At 42.3% G+C, this 18816-nt stretch overlaps 1 protein-coding gene across 1 annotated transcript; it reads right to left on the bottom strand.

Annotated features, from left to right (window-relative positions):
- Positions 1–25: 25 nt before the first annotated feature.
- On the bottom strand, positions 26–14951 carry DIABLO (diablo IAP-binding mitochondrial protein). Its single transcript, XM_006178044.3, has 6 exons — positions 14800–14951; positions 13773–13899; positions 8136–8267; positions 7299–7409; positions 7025–7121; positions 26–868 (listed from the first exon to the last, which is right to left on the bottom strand). Exons 1-6 carry the CDS (start codon positions 14847–14849, stop codon positions 672–674), a joined length of 714 nt encoding a protein of 237 aa, XP_006178106.1. The 5' UTR covers positions 14850–14951; the 3' UTR covers positions 26–671.
- Between the last annotated feature and the right edge of the window lie 3865 nt (positions 14952–18816).

Below are 18816 nucleotides of genomic sequence, written 5' to 3'. Positions count from 1 at the left end.
TTGAAGGAGGGAGGCTGCACAGGGCTCCAGAAGATACACACACTTTCTTTTTTAAATTGCAAAAAAAAATTATTCTCCTTGAGATACAATAGAGAAACTCGAAAGAAATGAGAAGCATGTGTTGGAATAAGTCCTGCTGAGAGCACCAGGTAAACACTCCACATCCAGTTCCTGGGCCTGAGCCATCCTTACAGGGCAGCGGGGCCAGGTCAGAGAAGGCATTAGAAACACTTAAACAGCACAGGCTCCCCTTTCCCTGAAAAACTCACATTCCTATGGAGGGAGCAAATACTAAATCATATTTGAAACGTGAATAAGGTGGGAAACAGGTTAAACGGCTACGAACTTGTGGACATGACAGGGAAGACCCCCTCTCTCTGGCCAGGCTGGTGAGATGCCCTGGGTGGGAGGTAAAGACAGGTGGTGAGAGGGCCCCTGTGCTGGGTGGGTGCAGTGGTAAACAGGGTACAGTGCCCATGAGCTGAGAGCCAGGTCCAGGACAAGCCTGAGACCCTGGGGTAGGGGTCAGGCCCTCGCAGTGACCTCTGGGCAAGGGCAGGACCTGTCACTGCCTCTCCTTGCAGAGGAAGATGTGCCGACCACGGGCCAGCTGGTGTCTGCCCCCGCCTTCCCCGGGCTGAGCAGGCAGCCGTGGGCGACAGCTCAGGCCCTCAGTCCTCACGCAGGTAGGCCTCCTGCTCCAGCTCAGCCCTCTCACTCCCTTCCTCCTGTGTTTTCTGTCGGAGTTCTTCTGTCTGTGCTTCTGCCAACTTGGTTTCCGCTTTCTGGGAGAGCTGGCGCACCTCCTGAACCTGCGATTTCACCAGCTGGATATGGCTCCTGGCGGTTACCGAGGCCTGGTCCGCTCCTGCCAAAAGATGAGCCAAAGATACTGAGCGGACGAGCAGGGCGAAGAAGGTGCAAGTGGACACAAGGTAAGCCTGCAGGTGCTGTGGCTGTCACCTGAGCCGTTCTTGCAGCCACGTTCCTTGCCCTCCCTGCCGGCCTTCTCTCTGCAGAGTGGAAGACCCTCTACCTCCATGTTCAGGTCTGCATTTTACTCATTGTCAGAACCCCGGCATCCTCCTCCGGCTCTCAGCAGCTACCATTATCATACGTATCAAATGCAGTTCCCACAATCCTCTTTATGGCTACACAGCTTAGTATAGATGTTTTAAGATTATAATTTTTTAACTGTACAAGTAATACATTTCTTTTTGACAGTTTTTTTCCTTTTGACAAATTAAGAGATCACTTATAAAACTGTCAAAAGATGTCTTTCCTCACCCTACCCAATATTCAGAGATAACCTCTGTTGGAACGTTTAAAGGGCATCCTCTTCATTCTTTAAAATGTTACTATAAATAACATTCTTCTAGTTCCTAGATGGGCTGCTGTCCAATTCATGAACCACTGAATAAAGCCAATTACGTCTTTTAAAAAAGTCACTATATGTATATGTGGGATGCATAGGAAAACATCTTGTGACTTTCAATCTACATAATGGCAAAAACGGTATTTACTGAACATGTTTGGCAATTTTGTTTGTTCTCGAGCACTATCATGACACCTGCTGTCAGTGCATGTCATCACAGAGATACGCGTATTAAGTTCATCTGCAGGACCTTTGGGTGGTTCTTTTCTGTCTCACTGCATTGAGAACCTTCAGTGCCATGTTGAGAGGTGGTGAATAGCAGGCATCCTTCTCATTTCTGACATTGATGGAAACGCTTCTCATATTTCACTATGAAATGGGATTACTTAGCCTTTATCATGTTAAGAAAATTCTCTCTATTCATGCGTACTGAGATTTAAATCATACTGCACACAACACTTTGCTGAAGGCTTCTGGGGCATACATCGATAGGATTGTACGGGTGGCTTTTCTCCTCTAATCTACTGCAGATAAACTCAAGTAGTAAATAAACGTTGATAGTTTTAATGTTGATTTATTGTATTTTGAAGGTAAATGGCTACATTTGATTTATACCCATATTCATGAGTGATACTGAGCTCCAGTTAGCCTTTTTGTGTTGGTGCCGGCCCAGCCCAGTCTGGGGTCAGGCTATGCTGGCTCGTACAGCTGCAACAGCCGGGAGGCGTGCCGTCACTTTCTGGGTACTGGAACACTTTCTGCAACACAGGCAGTACGCTTCTTGCAGATTTGATAAAACTCTCCCACAAAACTGCCTGGGCTTGGTGTCTGTTTTGAGGGCCCACAGTCTTTGTGAGTACTTTCAACTTTTGTGGTTACTGGTCTCATTTAGATTCTTTACTTCTTGGGACAATTTGGGAATTACATAAAGAACAAAATATTCTCACATAATTTAAAAAAACCCTCTGTATCTATAATATCCCTTTCTGATGTCACCTTTACTCTCTAGGCAGCTATACTTGTGAAATCTTATTTTTAATTCCTTTCAAGGAACCAGGTTTTGCTTTTTTGACTATTTCTTTTTGATCATATTTTTTATTTCTTATTCTACACTGTCTGAATTAATTTTGCTCTTTTTCTAACTTACCGGGTTAAAAGTTTATTTTCAGTACTTCTTAGTTCAAAGAACACTACCTGTTATTCACGGCTGCTGTCCTTAGTATTCATGACATGAGCCTTTAAAGGGGTCAATTTCTACTTAAGAGCTACTTTGTCTACAACTCTGGGTCTGCTATACTAGTCATGACAGTCCCAATTATTTTTATTTTTATTTACATATTTTTTAAGTGAAGTATAGTCAGTTACAATATGTCAATTTCTGGTGTACAGCACAATGTCTGTCATATACATACACATGTTCGTTTTCATATTCTTTTTCATTAAAGTTTATTACATGATATTGAATATAGTTCCATGTGCTATACAGAAATTTTTAAAATCTATTTTTATATATAGTGGCTAACATCTGCAAATCTCAAACTCCCAATTTATCCCTTTCCACCCGCTTCCCCACTGGTAACCATAAGTTTGTTTTCTATGTCTGTGAGTCTGTTTCTGTTTTGTAAATAAGTTCATTTTCTTTTTTTTCTTTTAAAATCCCACATATAAGTGCTATCATATGGCATTTTTCTTTCTCTTTCTGGCTTACTTCACTCAGAAGGACGATCTCCATGTCTATCCATGTTGCTGCAAATGGCATTATTTTATTCTTTTTATGGCTGAGTAGTATTCCACTATATAAATATACCACAGCTTCTTTATCCAGTCATCTGTCAGTGGACATTTAGGTTGCTTCCATGTCTTGGCTATTGTAAATAGTGCTGCTATGAACACTGGGGTGCATGTATCTTTTTGAATTAAGGTTCTCTCTGGACATATGCCCAGGAGTGGGATTGCTGGATCATATGGTAAGTCTATTTTTAGTCTTTTGAGGAGTCTCCATACTGTCTTCCATAATGGCTGCACCAAACTACATTCCCACCAGCAGTGTAGGAGGGTTCCCTTATCTCCACACCCTCTCCAGCATTTCTTGTTTGTGGACTTCTGAATGATGGCCATTCTGACTGGTGTGAGGTGATACCTCATTGTAGTTTTGATTTGCATTTCTCTGATAATTAGTGATATTGAGCGTTTTTTCCACGTGCCTATTGGCCATTTGTATGTCTTCACTGGAGAATTGCTTATTTAGGTCATCTGTGAACTAAATACTTTTAAATTTCCATTTTTTAAAAATTGAAGTATAGTTGATTTACAAGAGTATATAAGTTTCAGGTGTACAACATAGTTATTTTCAATTTTTAAAGGCTATACTCCATTTACAGTTACCATAAAATGTTGGCTATATTCCCTGTGCTGCATAGTATATCCTTGTAGCTTATTTTATACATGGTAGCCAGTACCTCTTCATCCCTGCCCCTGTGCTGCCCTTCCTCTCCTTCCCTCTCCCTCCAACTGGTAACCACTAGTTTATTCTCTAGGTTCTTTTTGGATTCCACAAACAAGTGATATCATACAGTATTTATCTTTCTCTATCTGACTTATTTCACTAAATCTAATATCCTCCAACTCCACGCATGTGGCTGCAAATGGCAAAATTCTGTCCTTTTTTATGGCTGAGTAGTAGTCGTGTGTGTGTGTGTGTGTCTGTCTGTCTTTCTGTCTGTCTACACACCGACATCTGTTGATGGACACTTAGGTTGCTTCCATATTTTTGGCTTCTGTAAATAATGCTGCTGTGAACAATGTGCATGTATCTTTTCAAATTAGTGTTTTTGTTTTCTACAAATACAGATCCAGGAGTGGAATTGCTGGATCATATGGCAGTTCTAGTTTTAAGTTTTTTTTGAGGAACCTCCATAGTGTTTTTCACAGTGGCTGCATCAAGTTACATTCCCAGCAGCTGTGTACTAGAGTTCCCTTTTCTCTACATCCTTGCCAACATTTGTTATTTATAATCATACGTATTGATGCTGTCACCTCACACCTGTCAGAATGGCTGTCTCACTGTGGTTTGGATTTACATTTCTCTGCTGATTAGTGATGCTGAGCCTCTGTTCACGTGCCTGTTGGTCATCTGTTGTGTCTTTGGAAAAATATCTATTCAGGTCTTCTGTCCATTTTTCAACAAGGTTTTTTTTTTGATATTGAGATGTATGAGTTAAATTTTCATTTTGATTTTTGGTGAGGAAGGGGAGTATCAAAGGATTTGAGTCTTTGTCACTAGGCATAAAAATCAGCTTCTGTACATGTTTGTGTACTATTTATATTTGAGAATTTTTTGGTGGGGGCAAAATTTTATATTCAATATATCTATACATATATATATATATTTGGTTAAGCTCAAGTTATTCTGTTCCAACCCTTAAGTTTTTTTGGTCTTGACCTGTAAATATGAGATGTGTATAAAGCTCAATTTCTCCTTATAAATCTATCAGTTTTTGCCTTATTAGGTACACATTTTGTGACTGATGTCTTCTTGATGAACTGTCCTGTCCCTTTTATTTGTGTATATATATATTTATTGAAGTGGAGTCAGTATACAATGTTGTATCAATTTCTGATGCACAGCATAATGCTTCTGCCATACATGAACATACATATATTTTCATATTCTTTTTTACTGTAAGTTACTACAAGATATTGAATATAGTTTCCCTGTGCTATACAGTATAAACATGTTATTTATCTATTCTATATATATTAGTAGCTGCAAATCTCAAACTACCAATTTATTCCTCCCCAGCCCCATAATCATGTTTGTTTTCAATGTCTGTGAGTCTGTTTTATTTTGTTCTGTCCCATTTAATGTATTTTGTCTTGAATCTCTTTTCTGATTCTGACATTGCTCTGCTGCCTTTTGGGGGCGGCATCCTCCTTTTTGTTAATAATGGTTCAGTTTATCTTTTTATAATTTTCAACCTTCCTATGCCTTTTTGTTTTAGGCGTGCCTCCATAAAATTTTAGCTAGAATCATTTTTCTACTACAGTCTGAAGATATAATAAATTTATTCTTAGTTATTGTGATTACTGATGTTTGAGTGTGTTCCTCTGTTTTACTTTGCACTTTCTAATTGTCAGGTTTTATTTCTTAAACCTTTCCTGTCTTGATTGAATTTATCAAGTTTTCTTTGTCCCTTTCCCCCTAATTTCTTTTGAACTATTTAACAGTGTCTAATGTTAAGCTTGTATCTCGCTTTTCAAAGAAGAACGCTTAGCATGCTTTCACTTCTTCCCCAGACACTCAGAGCTTTTGGCAAGTTTTACTAAATTTTGTTCATTATTCTTGTATATCAGCTGCTTCTAATTTTCCTTTACAAAGTAGTTTTTCTAGAAAGCATATGTGGTTTGTAAATTTTGAGTTTTTATATGTATGAAAATATCTTTCATTCTCACATTTTAGTGATACACACGGATGGATAGAAAATTCTAGGTTACTGGTCTGTCACCCTGCATCTAGGGCTGTGGACAGGATTAATGTCTAATTATACTTCCTTTGTAGATAATTCTATTTTTTCTTCTAGTTTTTAGGAGTTTTCTTTTTGCCACATGAGAGATACATACTTCTATTTTAAATTCTGTTCAGAATCTTTGTGAGCCCTTTCAATCTGTTCTGGGAAAATGTCTGTAATGTTTACACACTCTCCCTCTTTCCTCCTGCCAGGTCTGAGCCTGCCTAGGGAAGTTCCTGCTTTTGTACCGTCAGCAAATACGCCTGGAATCCTTCCTCCCACTTTTGGTGTGCCACTACCATGAAGCTACTTTTAACCTATTATTTCACTCTTCATTTCAACCCTGTTTTCAGACTCTGATTCCTCAGATTTTGGTTAACTAATGATTCTTTTTGCTTTTGCTTAAAAAAAAATCCTTTATCTTTTTTAAGACTTCAGAAAACAAAAGCATTTTAACAAATGAGTTTAAGAATTTCTGTGGCAACACAGTTTGGGACCAATCATTTGACCAAGACTGTCAAATGAAGGTTTCCCTCAAATACATTTAATTAGAAAACAATTCAGCTCAAGTCCACCGGAAAGGTAGTGATGGTTAAAGAACACCCTGGTGAATGAATAACTGCATTTTCTGTACTGGGGCAGCAAGACACAAGGCTGAAGCCCTGACTACCAGGAGCAAAGGCTTCAGAATTTGATCCACCTGGCGGAATCCCAGTTTGGCTGCTTACCTACTGTACACAGCATACTGGGTGAGTTACTTACCCCTCTGTCCGCCAGTTTCTTCATTTCTATCTTCATCTGTAAAGTGGGAATGATAATAGCTCCTACTTTAAGTTAAATTGTCTATAAAATGCTTACCACAAAGATACTAGTTATTCATAAATTATCTGGGCTATAAGAAATAAAATGCTTAAAAACTATTTGGAAGCAATCAAAATTTCCAACTGACAGAAGTTTTACTGTTTTTCACTTTCTAGATATTGTTCACCTAACTTTTACTGATCTCATCTACAGGGGCAAATAAAATATTGGTTAATATATTGGAAATGGGAACATTTTCTCACAGTCAGAGCCACAATATCCTCATTTTACAGCTAGATGGAAACTCAAACAGCACTCCAGAGTAAAAGCTTCAACCTACCAGTCTGGTAAGCAGCTTCTGCTGCCATCTCTGAAAGACTAACTGCAGTCATCCAGGTGGTTTCCAGCTTCAAGTATTCTTGTTGTTTTGACGTCATCTGTAAATTAAAGCACTCAGGACAACATGACCCTTTATTACGTCACTGAACACATTTAACTGGACTTATTCAGAACAGATTTAGACCAGTAACTGGTAACACATCTTAATTCAATAATTTAGATATTACAGTGAGGTAGGAGCACTAATACAAAGGGCCTAGTAACTGTTTGCTTACCTCAACTCTAGCGCCTATGATCACCTGCCACACTTCATCTTCCTCCTGTGAATTCATTTTCCCAAGTAAACTTGTATATTGTCGGTACAGAGAAATTAAGGTATAAACAGCCTACAAATGTAGAAAAAATGAGTAGAGTTAAGTGAGGCATATTAGAATTAGTGAGACTTACACATCAAGGTGATGAAGTCCCATTACAGCCACTGGCCCTTCAGTCCCATCTCACTGAAACTGCACTGCTGCATGGCGCAGAGGCGTTATTCTGGGACGTGGTTATCTCCCCTCGTAAACTTCTATGTTCCTAAAAGCTTGTTAGCAATTCAGACATAAAAAGAGAACACAATGCAGATGAAAAATTCAGAAAGCTGAGAAAAAGTCTACTGCAAAACGAAGGTAGGTAAACATGTGAGACTTTTATCCATAGACTCCATCAGGTCAGATCAGAGGTTTCAAACTGTCCTCACAAAGGAGTCCCTGGTGCTGCTGCTGGTGGACTTTTGGACCCCTTCACCCCTAACTGAACCAGATCAGTGTGTCTCCCTGTCTTATATACTAGGCTGCTGTATTTAAGATTTTTCTTTTAAAAAGGGTTCCTGGAAAAAGTCTAAAAACCAGTGACTCAGATCAGGGCTCAGCCAGCTTTTTTGGTAAAAGGCCGGAGCGGGCCCTACAGCCTCTGCTGCAACTACTCCACTCACCGGAGCAGTGGGACAGCACCCAAACGACGAGCCCGGCTGTGCTCCAGTCAAACGACAGACAAAGATGGCAGACTGGATCTGGTCTGTGAGCCACAGTTAGCTAACGATTTACAGGATCAAGACTTAAGAGAGCACTTACCTTAGTATATTCAGTGATAGCTTCAATCAGTGCGTATGTGGTCTGAGAGAGAAAGGTAGAGGTGCTATCTGTTACCAAAGACACAGCCCTCCTCATTAATGCATCGTTACTAAGAGAGTGAGGCTCCGATTTCTGAAAGACACAAACATTTTCACTCAACTTATAACTAAAGCTGGAGCTGAGAACATCATAGACGGTCACGTGACAAACAAACATGGTTCTCATGCCTATGCTGCTTCTGTGCTACTTTTTAAGCTTTATTTTTACTATTAAAAACAACATGAAAATAATTCTACCATAAAAACAGATCTATGGATCAATGGAAGAGAATAGAGAGCCCAGAAATAAACCCACAGACCTACAGTCAATTAATCTTCAACAAAGGAGGCAAGAATACACAATGGAAGAAAAACAGTCTCTTCAGCAAGTGGTGTTGGGAAAACTGGACAGCAGCATGTAAATCAATGAAGTTAGAACCCTCCCTTATACCATACACAAAAATAAACTCAAAATGGCTTAAAGACTTCAAGAGAAGACATGATAAACCTCCTAGAAGAAAACAGACAAAACATTTTCTGACATAAATCTTAGCAATGTTCTCTTAGGGCAGTCTACCCAGGGAACGGACATAAAAGCAAAAATAAGCAAATGGGACCTAATTAAGCTTTTCCATAAGAAAAACAAAAAGACAATCTATGGAATGGGAGGAAATATTTGCAAATGATGCAACAGGTTTAATTTCCAGAATATATAAACAGCTCATACAACTTAGTAACAAAAAATAAACAACCCAATCCGAAAATGGGCAGAAGACCTAAACAAGCAACTCTCCAAAGAAGACATACAAATGGTCAATAGGCACATGAAAAAAATGCTCAATATCACTAATTATCAGAGAAATGAAATCAAAACTACAATGAGGTATCTCCTCACACCAGTCAGAATGGACATCACTCAAAAGTCCATGAACAATAAATGCTGGAGAGAGTGTGGAGAAAAGGGAACCCTCCTACACTGCTGGTGGGAATGTAGTTTGCTGCAGCCATATGGAAAACAGCATGGAGATTCCTCAAAAGACTAAAAACAGACTTACCATATGATCCAGCAATCCCACTCCTGGGCATCTATCCAGAGGGAACTCTAATTCAAAAAGATACATGCACCCCAATGTTCATAGCAGCACTATTTACAATAGCCAAGACATGGAAGCAACCTAAATGTCCAATGACAGATGACTGGATAAAGAAGCTGTGGTATATTGATACAATGGAATACTACTCAGCCATAAAAAAAGAATAAAATAATGCCATTTGCAGCAACATGGATGGACCTGGAGATTGTCATTCTAAATGAGGTAAGCCAGAAAGAGAAAGAAAAATACCGTATGATATCACTCATATGTGGAATCTAAAAAAAGAAAAAAAGAGGATACTAATGAACTCATTTACAAAACAGAAACAGACTTGCAGACATAGTAAACAATCTCATGGTTAAACTGGGGGAATGGGGGTGGGAAGAGATAAATTTGGGAGTTTGAGATTTGCAGATGTTAGCCACTATATATAAAAATAGATTTTTTAAAAATTTCTTCTGTATAGTACAAGGAACTATATTCAATATCATGTAATGAACTTTTATGAAAACGAATATACGTATGTATATACATGATTGGGACATTGTGCTGTACACCAGAAATTGACACATTGTAACTGACTATACTTCAATTTTTAAAAAAGATACAAAAAAAAAGAAAATAATCTAGAGAGTAATTTATCCCTTATGTTCTGCTCCAAAAAGCAAAGTATTCCTTTATATAAAATAAGAGGCTAGTATTTATAATCAACAGATTTCATGCTTGGGATATAAAGATAAATGAGATATAGTCTCTGCTCTTGAAGATTTCAGATGGGGGAGAGGGAAGCTGGGGCTAACAGTGAACTTGAAAATTAATACAATCAAGTACCGTAGGAGCTGTGGAAGAGGTCCTTAGGGGCACACATAAGGGAGCAATCACTTCTATGTGGAATGAGAATAGCTTAGAAAACGCTTCATAGTTAATAAATTTTAAGCTGAGTCTAAGAAAGTGAGTGAGTGGATGGGGAGGACAGTTCTGCAGACTGAGCAGTACAGTCTTGGCGGGAAGGGAAACGCTTCACTCTGATCTCAGCTGTTATGTTAAAAAAAACAAACCCAAAGTCAGTAGAACTACTTCAAGAGTTAAGGGAATGTGGCCACCTTGATCAAAAACTGGCAACCATGAAGACAAATCATCCCTAACTCTGCCTTTTTCTTCTTCAGCAGAGGATTTACTGTATCAGAACCAACAAACCAATCCCCCTCTCATCTGCTGACCTGTTTTTACTCTTTAAAGTATAAACACTGAATCACTGCCTGTTGAAAGCAGCAGTCAAATATCTTTGATACACTAATGAATCACGAATTGTATTTATCACATTTAAATTTCACTCAATCAAATAATTATTTAAATATTTATTAAGTACCTTGCACTGAGGGGCTAAAAGGGAAAGAATGACATCATCTCTGCTCAAGAGAAGCTGATTTTGACATATTCTGATGATTTATGTCTTCACAACGGCCTCCATTTTACAATGCATTTTTACTCGTTCCTCACAAGTCCAGGTATTATCACTTCTTTTTCAAAGATGAGGAAATGGATGCTCAGAATAATTATGCAACTTTCCCCAAAAGACACACATCTAGACCTCAAACCAAATCTTCTCACCCCAAAGTTTCCATTATGCTCTGCTGACTCAGGGGAGTCAAATGGATTATCATCAAGTATCAAAATATACAACATCAGTGGTCAGAAAGGGAGATCGCTGTTGGCCAGTAACTAGGAAAGGCTTTCAAAAAAGGTGGGACTTGGGTCTGAAGACAACTAGGATTAGAATGGACAGGCACCCTGGACAAGAAACAATGAGGAAAAAAATACATAGCTTGCACGCAGGGGATGTTCAGGGACCTAGCCTGGATGGAGTAGGCGGCACAAGAGAGATGAGGCTGGCTAGGGCACTGAGTGCGGGGAGAGCCTTCTGGACTTTAGTTTTGTAACACATAACGGAGAGCCTCTGTAGACTCTGAAGAACTGAAGTGGCACTGCTGTTCCTGCAGGAGAATGACTAGTGGCTCCTGTCAACCGGAGGCTCCTGTCATGTGGCCTAGAACTGAGGTAACTAGAGCTTAAGGAACAGTATATGAACTAAATAGGACAAACACAAAAAAATCTTTTGGAGGCAGAAAGAAAAGACTCTCTTAATTGTGACTGAAAATGGCTTGCTGTTTAAGTAAGGGTTTTGGGGTTAAAAAATTCATTAGTCTGCGGAGATGAGGGTTGAAGTAAGGCACAAAAAGAGAAGGGCTCAAGAGTGAGCCTCAGAAGATGCTGACAATACTTGTGATAAATGGAATTAACCTTGTTGTGACAAACACATGTTTAAGTATCAGGAATATTTTGCCAAAATGGGGCTTGCTGGTTTCCTATTTAGCTCTTCCCTATAAAGCACATAACAAATGATTTCTTAATAAGGTACCACTTCCATATCAACTGTCTGCTTGACAGCTCCACCTAGATGTCTACCGGACATCTCATTCTGTCATTTCCAAAACTGAACTCTTGATTTCCTCCTCCCAAAACCCACTCCTATCCTACCATATGGCAACTCCTTTCAGTTGCTTAGGCCTTGTAAAAGCACTGGAATCTAAGTTACATACTTCACATCTGATCCATTAGCAACTCCCGCTGACCACATTCAGCCTGCTTCTCTGCATTTAATCCAAGCCCACCATCATCTCATGCCTGGACCCCTACTGGTCTTACTTCCACACAGAAACCTTTAAAAACTTATGTCAGGTCATAATAAGCTTATGTTAAAACCCTCTGTGGCTTCTTTTTCATAATAAAATCCAAAGCGTTTTTGCACAGCAAAGGAAACCATGAACAAAACAAAAAGACAACCTACAGACTGGGAGAAAATATTTGCAAATGATGCAACTGACAAGGGCTTAATTTCCAGAATATACAGACAGATCATGTAACTCAGTAACAAAAAACAACCCAATCAAAAAACAGGCCGAAGACCTAAAAAGACATTTTTCCAAAGAAGACATACAGATGGCCAATCAGCACATGAAAAGATGCTCAATACTATTAATTATCAGAGAAATGCAAATCAAAACTACAATGAGGTATCACCTCACACCAGTCAGAATGGCCATCATTCAAAAGTCCACAAACAAGAAATGCTGGAGAGGGTGTGGAGATAAGGGAACCCTCCTACACTGTTGGTGGGAATATAATTTGGTGAAGTCACTATGGAAAACAATAATGGAGGTTCCTTAAAAAATTAAAAATACAGTTACCATATGATCCAGCAATCCAAGTACTGCACATATATCCGGAGAAAACTCTTAATTTGAAAAGATACATGCACTCCAATTTTCATAGCAGCACTATATACAGTAGCCAAGACATAACAACCTAAATGTCCATCGACAGATGATTGGATGAAGAAGTTGTGGTATATTTATACAATGGAATACTACTCAGCCATAAAAAATAAAACAATGCCATTTGCAACATGGATGGATCAAGAGATTCTAATAGCAAGTGAAGTAAATCAGAGAGAAAAACATATGGTATCACTTATATATGGAATCTTAAAAAAAAATACAAATGAACTTAAACAGAGACAAACACAGAACAAAACCAAAGGGCAAAGGAGGGACAGGATAAATTAGGAGTTTGGGATTGGCAGTTACAAACTACTATACACAAAATAGATTAACAACAAGGTCCTAATATATAGCATAGGGAACTACATTTGATACCTTGTAATAATTTAAAATGGAAAAGAATATGAAAAAGAATATATATATGTATAACTGAATCACTGTGCTGTGCACTGGAAACACAACACTGTAAACCAACTAAACTTCAATTAAAAAAACTCTAATCAATTCTAAAAATTAAAAAAAAAAATCCAACACTTTACAGTGGCCCACAAAGGACAAAAATTGAAGTACCTTTTGGTCCTTAGCTATCTCTGGCTTCATATATTACTCTCCTTCATTCCATTTTCTTTCCATTTCATTTCTCCAGAATATAAGCTTTATAAAAGCAGAAACTTTTTTCTTGATTTGCTCTTACATTCTCAGTGTATGGCACAAAAAAGTTGCTCAATAAATTTTTGTTAAATGAAAGACTATATTGTTGGGGGAGGGTATAGCTCAAGCAACAGAGTGCACGCTTAGCATGCACAAGGTCCTGGGTTCAATCCCCAGTACTTCCTCTAAAAATAAACCTAATTACCTCCTCCAGCAAAAATTTGGTTGATAAACTTTAATATGCTCTTCTTCTTTCTTCCCTCTTTATATAATTCGATCAACTTGACATACTGTTCCTACCAAATGAGACTATCAAAATGGGAATATGAATATATTTGCTCAGCTCTGAAAAGAAGATGCTGGTACAGTAGAAAGTATACCATCATGCAGGGGTCAGGGGGAGCACTGCGTAAAACCATGAGAGCTTGTCAGCTGTTTCACATCTACCTGAGACTTCTAGAGGACACAGTACACTAAGACAAGAAACACTGAATGACAGGACAGTTACCTCACCTGTGCAATAGGAACTGCACACAGGGTTACCCCAAATCCAACTGCCACAGTTTTGTGCCATGGTTTTATCAATTCTGAGAAACAGCGCTTCTTAACGTTAGCCACGACTGGAACACGCTGTCTGTACCTAGAAATAGAAGTCAGGTTTAACAAGGCACATTCACCAATCGTAAAAGTCTCTTCAGTTTATTTGCAGGGGTTGGAAACTCAAACTCGGGCCACGCTGGAACCTAAATTAAGGCGTAGGGTGGCCTCCCGGACAACAGGGCTCAGTGGGGAGCGTGGTGGACTGGAAAAGCACCGACTGGCAGAAAGGGACAACAGCTACTTGGCTCCCGTGAACCATCGCCGTGCAGGAATGAGGGCCGAATGGTGCTTGTAGTTATTAAAACTGCCAAAAGGTGTGGAAGTTTAAAAGGTTATTCAAAGTTTCTAAAAGACCTCATGCCAAAATAAAGCGCTTCTGCAGGCAGGATTTAGCCCTGGACCCCTGGCCTAAGCTGCAAGATGTCTGATAATCTCCGCGGGGCAACACCTGGAGCCCGCAGGCGCTGCGAGCGGAGCTCTGGCGTCAAGAGGCACAGGGAGCAGGGCCGGCAGGGGGACACACAAGTCCCTGGAGCCCCTCTGCGCTCAGGGAAAACTTCCTCTAACAATTTGCCAACTGCCCGGGCCTCTCCCCCTACTCTCCCCAGTGACCTCGACGGGCCAACGGGAGTCACTTAGCGGGCAGGCCAAGCAGCCCCCAGAAGGCCGCCCGAGATTGGGGGCCTCGCTTTCAGAAGGTTGAATAACGGAAAAGCTGTCAATGAGACAAAAGCCCAGGCTGAGCCAAGGAGGCGGGAGGCCTCTGGCCCGGGGCAGAGGCGGGACGTCCTCAGACCTTCGAGAGGGGCGGGACGCCATGACCCGCTCGGCCAGGAGCGAAGCGCACGCCCTCAAAGCTGGGGCTGCAGTTCTGGTTATGACGTTCTCAGCGTCGCCTCCCTCCGTCCAACGCTAACGTCCTACAAGACTGCAGCGGTACCTGAAAACGGAGGCTACGCTCCGCGACAGCCAACTCCGCAGAGCCGCCATCCCACCGCGAGCGGACGCCAGACGTACACGGCGGAAGTGAGGCCACTTCGTGGGCGGGGCGCGGGGCGCGGCCTCCACTTGGGCGGCCCTGATTCCATGGCCACGCCCCTGCCCGAGGGCACAGTCGGGATTGGACAAACGGGGAGGGAGAGGGCGGGGCTGAGGGTAACGGCTGTAACTGCCTCTCCCGACACCCAACCGCCGGAGTATCTGCGCGGGGCAGGGCGGGCCCTGGGCCTGAGGGCGCAGAGCCTGCAGAGCGAGGTCGGCAGTCCTGAGGGGTAGTTGGTCTGCCCAGGGCCTCGCCTCGAAAGGCAGCCCCGGCCCGGGCGCGATGCTGAGAATTCTCTCGTTAGCGGGCTATGCGGGTTCCGCGGGACAGTGGCTGGAGGCGGAGCAGCGCACGGTTGGGCCGGCGGCTGGGGGCGGGCGGGAGGCGGGCGGGGCTGGGAGCCCGGCCGGCGGCGCTGTCACTTCAGCACCAGGAAGTAGGTGGTCCAGCCGGCCAGCAGCAGCGCCCCGATGAGCACTGTGTAGCTGAGGAGCACGAAGGCGAGCAGCTCCCGCAGCAGCTGCAGCACGTGGATGGTGGACGAGGCCGGCATCGCCCTACGTGGGAGGCCTGAGGACCTGTGGGGCAAGGGGAACCCGGGAGACCCTGAGCACTCAAAGAGGACGGTCCCCTCCCTTGCCCAACCTCCACTGGACACTGAACAAGCGCTACTGAGCCAGGCACTCTTACAGGCTGTGGGGAGACAGGAGGCTAGACTAGGTCCTCGCCCTCTAAAGAGTAAACACGCTTTCCTAAGGCTAGGGAAGCCCAAAGTGCTGATTTTCTCCACAACAACCATCTGGACACTCTTTATGCATTTACACTATAGAACTCTTTCAACCCAAAGTTACCCTCGTTCTTTGGCTCCCTATCTGGATCTGAGCTGGAAAGAGAAGTCAGACTGTTCCCAGCCCTTGCTGCTGCACTGGTCTTCATCCTCGGCCCTCTCCTCCCACCCACCTCCTGCATTTTTAATATTGTGAGTGCTACTAATGGGCTAGTGGAATCAAGCTTTCTTTTGCCATCACTCAAGCTGCGGCCCCGGCTGTCAGTGCTGCTTGGGAGGAGAAGGGAAGAGAGATCCATTTGGGTAAGGGGAAGGCAGCAGGCCCTCATTGCAGCCCTTCTGCAATTCCTCTGGCCCCAAGGCTTATCAGTTCACAAGAGTTTGAGGATCTCTGCTTTGTGGTTCGGCGTGCTTGCCCTTCTGGCCAGCCGGGATCACAGGAGTGCCAAGAGGTGGGCATCAACTTGGTTCTGGGCTCATCTCCTTCCCCACTGTGCTCTTGTGCATCTTCCAGCACAGATGCACCAGGTGCTAACAATCACAGACCAGTTTTTCACCTCCACTGCTGCCCTGCCCAGCAGCTGCCCTCAGTGCCAGCCACCAGCGTCCCTCTCTCCCCATTTCACTCACTCAGCAAGGTTTCCAGGACTCCTCCACCGTGGCAGCTCCGTGGTCCCTCTCCCGTCTGGCGTCCGAAGGTAGGCTTGTGTGCGCCCCAGCGATGGCGGCAGAGCTGAGAGATTTTCAGGCAGCAGCTGCACTCACCAACTAGGTGTGGTCTAGAGACCAATCACATCTCCATGTGGTCCCTGAGCTCTCCGGAAGCTGCGCACAGGCAATCCCAGGCCAGGCGGGGCATTGGCAACCCTGCCCGCCCGCCCTCTGCCTCTGTCACTACCACAGCTCACAGAGCTCTGAGGTTCCCTGCAAAGCTCCTGACTTAGACGGGCTGAGCAAGTGGTGCCCCAGGGGGTCTTTCATGACCCCCTTGTCTTGCTTTTCTAAACAATGCAGGTGGGAAATAGTCCAAAATCTCTTCTAACTCACACTGAGATCAGTTCCATCCTACTCTTGAGTCTCAGATAAGAACCACTGTACAAACAACATTCGCTTATGACTGTCCCACTAAAGCAAAAGCTGTTGCTTTAAAAAAAAAAATGCAAGTCTGAGCATTCGTGTGTGAGAACCCAGAGCTCAGAGAACCAAGAGCTCCCAAGTGCTCGATTCTAATTTACAGAGGTTAGCAATTTGGACTCCTTATATGGTCACCTTCCCAATGTGCCCACTTCCAGTTTCAGCTCCTCCAAATGTGAGGTAAAAAAGAGCCAGTCGGGATTTCAGGCAGTAAAGAATAGACCCTTTCCCAGATGTAACGATGAAGGGAAAAGAAAGCACAAACTTTATGCTGCTTCTGCTGCTTTTGCTTTTTGTAGTAGTTTGTAGTTAGACTATGTTTTGACCTTTAAAAATGCAGGCAGTGTGGACATCAACCCTTTTATCACCATCATCATCCAGAAGCAAATCGCTTTTTAATTTGATCAGGATCTCTTATTATCAAATCATTGCCCCGCTGCAGCCAGGCTGAAAACAGGAGCAGAACATTATCAAGCTGCACAGGAAGCCAGTGAGTTAGTAATTGCTCCCCTGGAGAACTGGTCATCTGGAGGGCTCTGTGTCCTGCCGGGTCACAGGGAAGGAAGGATGGCTGAGATTTATACCCTCACCCGAAACCAAAGTAATGGATGAAAAAGGCTATTAAATAGGCCTGATTTTGTTCCCTTTTAACTCTCATGTCCTTCAAAGGGATATCTCAAGGCAGTTATGTGTTCTAGCCTTTGCAGCCTTTGGTGCACCCAATTTGAGGTATTGTTACAGCAAGGGAGCAACTGAAGTTGAGAAACAATTATGTAGCTTGGAGTTCATATGCATTCATTTAGAAAAGAATCTTGAGAAATTTTACATTACTGCCTGTTTTTTTTTTTGACTGATGGATGACAAAAAGGCATTCTCTATTTTCTATAGTATGTCCTCATTAAACCATATGACTGATAACTCACAGCCTGTTCACAATTCATGGTCTGTGTGATGCCTGCATTTACACACCTCAATGTCCTTATCACAGCCCCTCTTCCTGTCTGCTTTAGATACTCAGTTCTTCTGGTTTTTTTTTTTTTTAAAGTACTTCTTGAATTCAACTCTGCTTAATATGAACACTTCCTCCTGGTGACAGGCCAGTCTTTAACGTACAAGTGAGAAGAAGAGAGAAACTGGCATGTCATGATTAACCATAATCCACTTCCGGGGAGGGCAGAGCGACAGTGGACCATCACATGGAGATCCTCCCTTCCCAGTTCTCTTCAAGAATTACAGGTGCTGTTTTTAATCCTCCTCCTCTTAACCAATACTCTCGTTTTACAGTTAAACTACAGTTCAAATACTTATTCCTCTCTTGGCTAAAATTCAAGTGTGCAGTAAGACACAAAACAGTGCCTACACAGACTTCTTTATCTATGCAGATTTCTTTTTTGTAGGATGGCTGGTGTGGCAGAACTGTCTACCCAACTAGACAAAAGTCCAGACATGATGTACAATCCACCCTCTCCAGGAATAAATGTACCATTCACATACCCTTTTTCTCAGTAAGGGCACACTCCTTTGAGACAAAGGCTGCTTCAAGTATTAAATGAACTTACACAAAGGTGTGTAATATATAATTATCCACCTTTCTATTTGCATACAAATGAAGCAATTGATGTTTTGAAGTCTGCTCCTGAATGCGTTTCTAGGAGCTGACCTAACTATGCTTGGAGCAAGCAAGTATAGAGTCCCGAGTGAATGCAGACACACGAGACACCACTGAGTGTCTGTTCACAGGACAAAATGCCAGCCAAGCAGACCTGACTGAACTTGAATTGAATCCCATGAGCTAAAAACACTGAGGGACAAGGTGGATTTCATTCTCTAAAGCAGCCAAGGCTGACAACCGCTGGGGCCAGAAGGTATAAACTAATCTCCCTGGAATAACAAGGATTTGAAAAAGGATTGTAAAAACAGGAATGTCTTTAAGACCTTTCCAAATACTGAATGTCAAAGCCACGAGAAGCTAATCTTTTAAATATTCCCACTTC

The sequence above is a fragment of the Camelus ferus genome, chromosome 32 (assembly GCF_009834535.1).
Source record: "Camelus ferus isolate YT-003-E chromosome 32, BCGSAC_Cfer_1.0, whole genome shotgun sequence".
Classification (NCBI taxonomy): Eukaryota; Metazoa; Chordata; class Mammalia; order Artiodactyla; family Camelidae; genus Camelus; species Camelus ferus.
Note: the sequence above shows the minus strand (reverse complement) of the source record. Positions and strands in the feature narration are given on the sequence as shown.

Coding starts and splice junctions, on each gene's coding strand:
- DIABLO (XM_006178044.3), bottom strand. CDS start 14,849: ATGGCGGCTCTGCGGAGTTGGCTGTCGCGGAGCGTAGCCTCCGTTTTC. Junction 8,268..13,772: donor GTGCAGTTCCTATTGCACAG/GTGAGGTAACTG, acceptor TGTGTCTTTCAG/AAATCGGAGCCTCACTCTCT. Junction 7,410..8,135: donor CTATCACTGAATATACTAAG/GTAAGTGCTCTC, acceptor CTACATTTGTAG/GCTGTTTATACCTTAATTTC.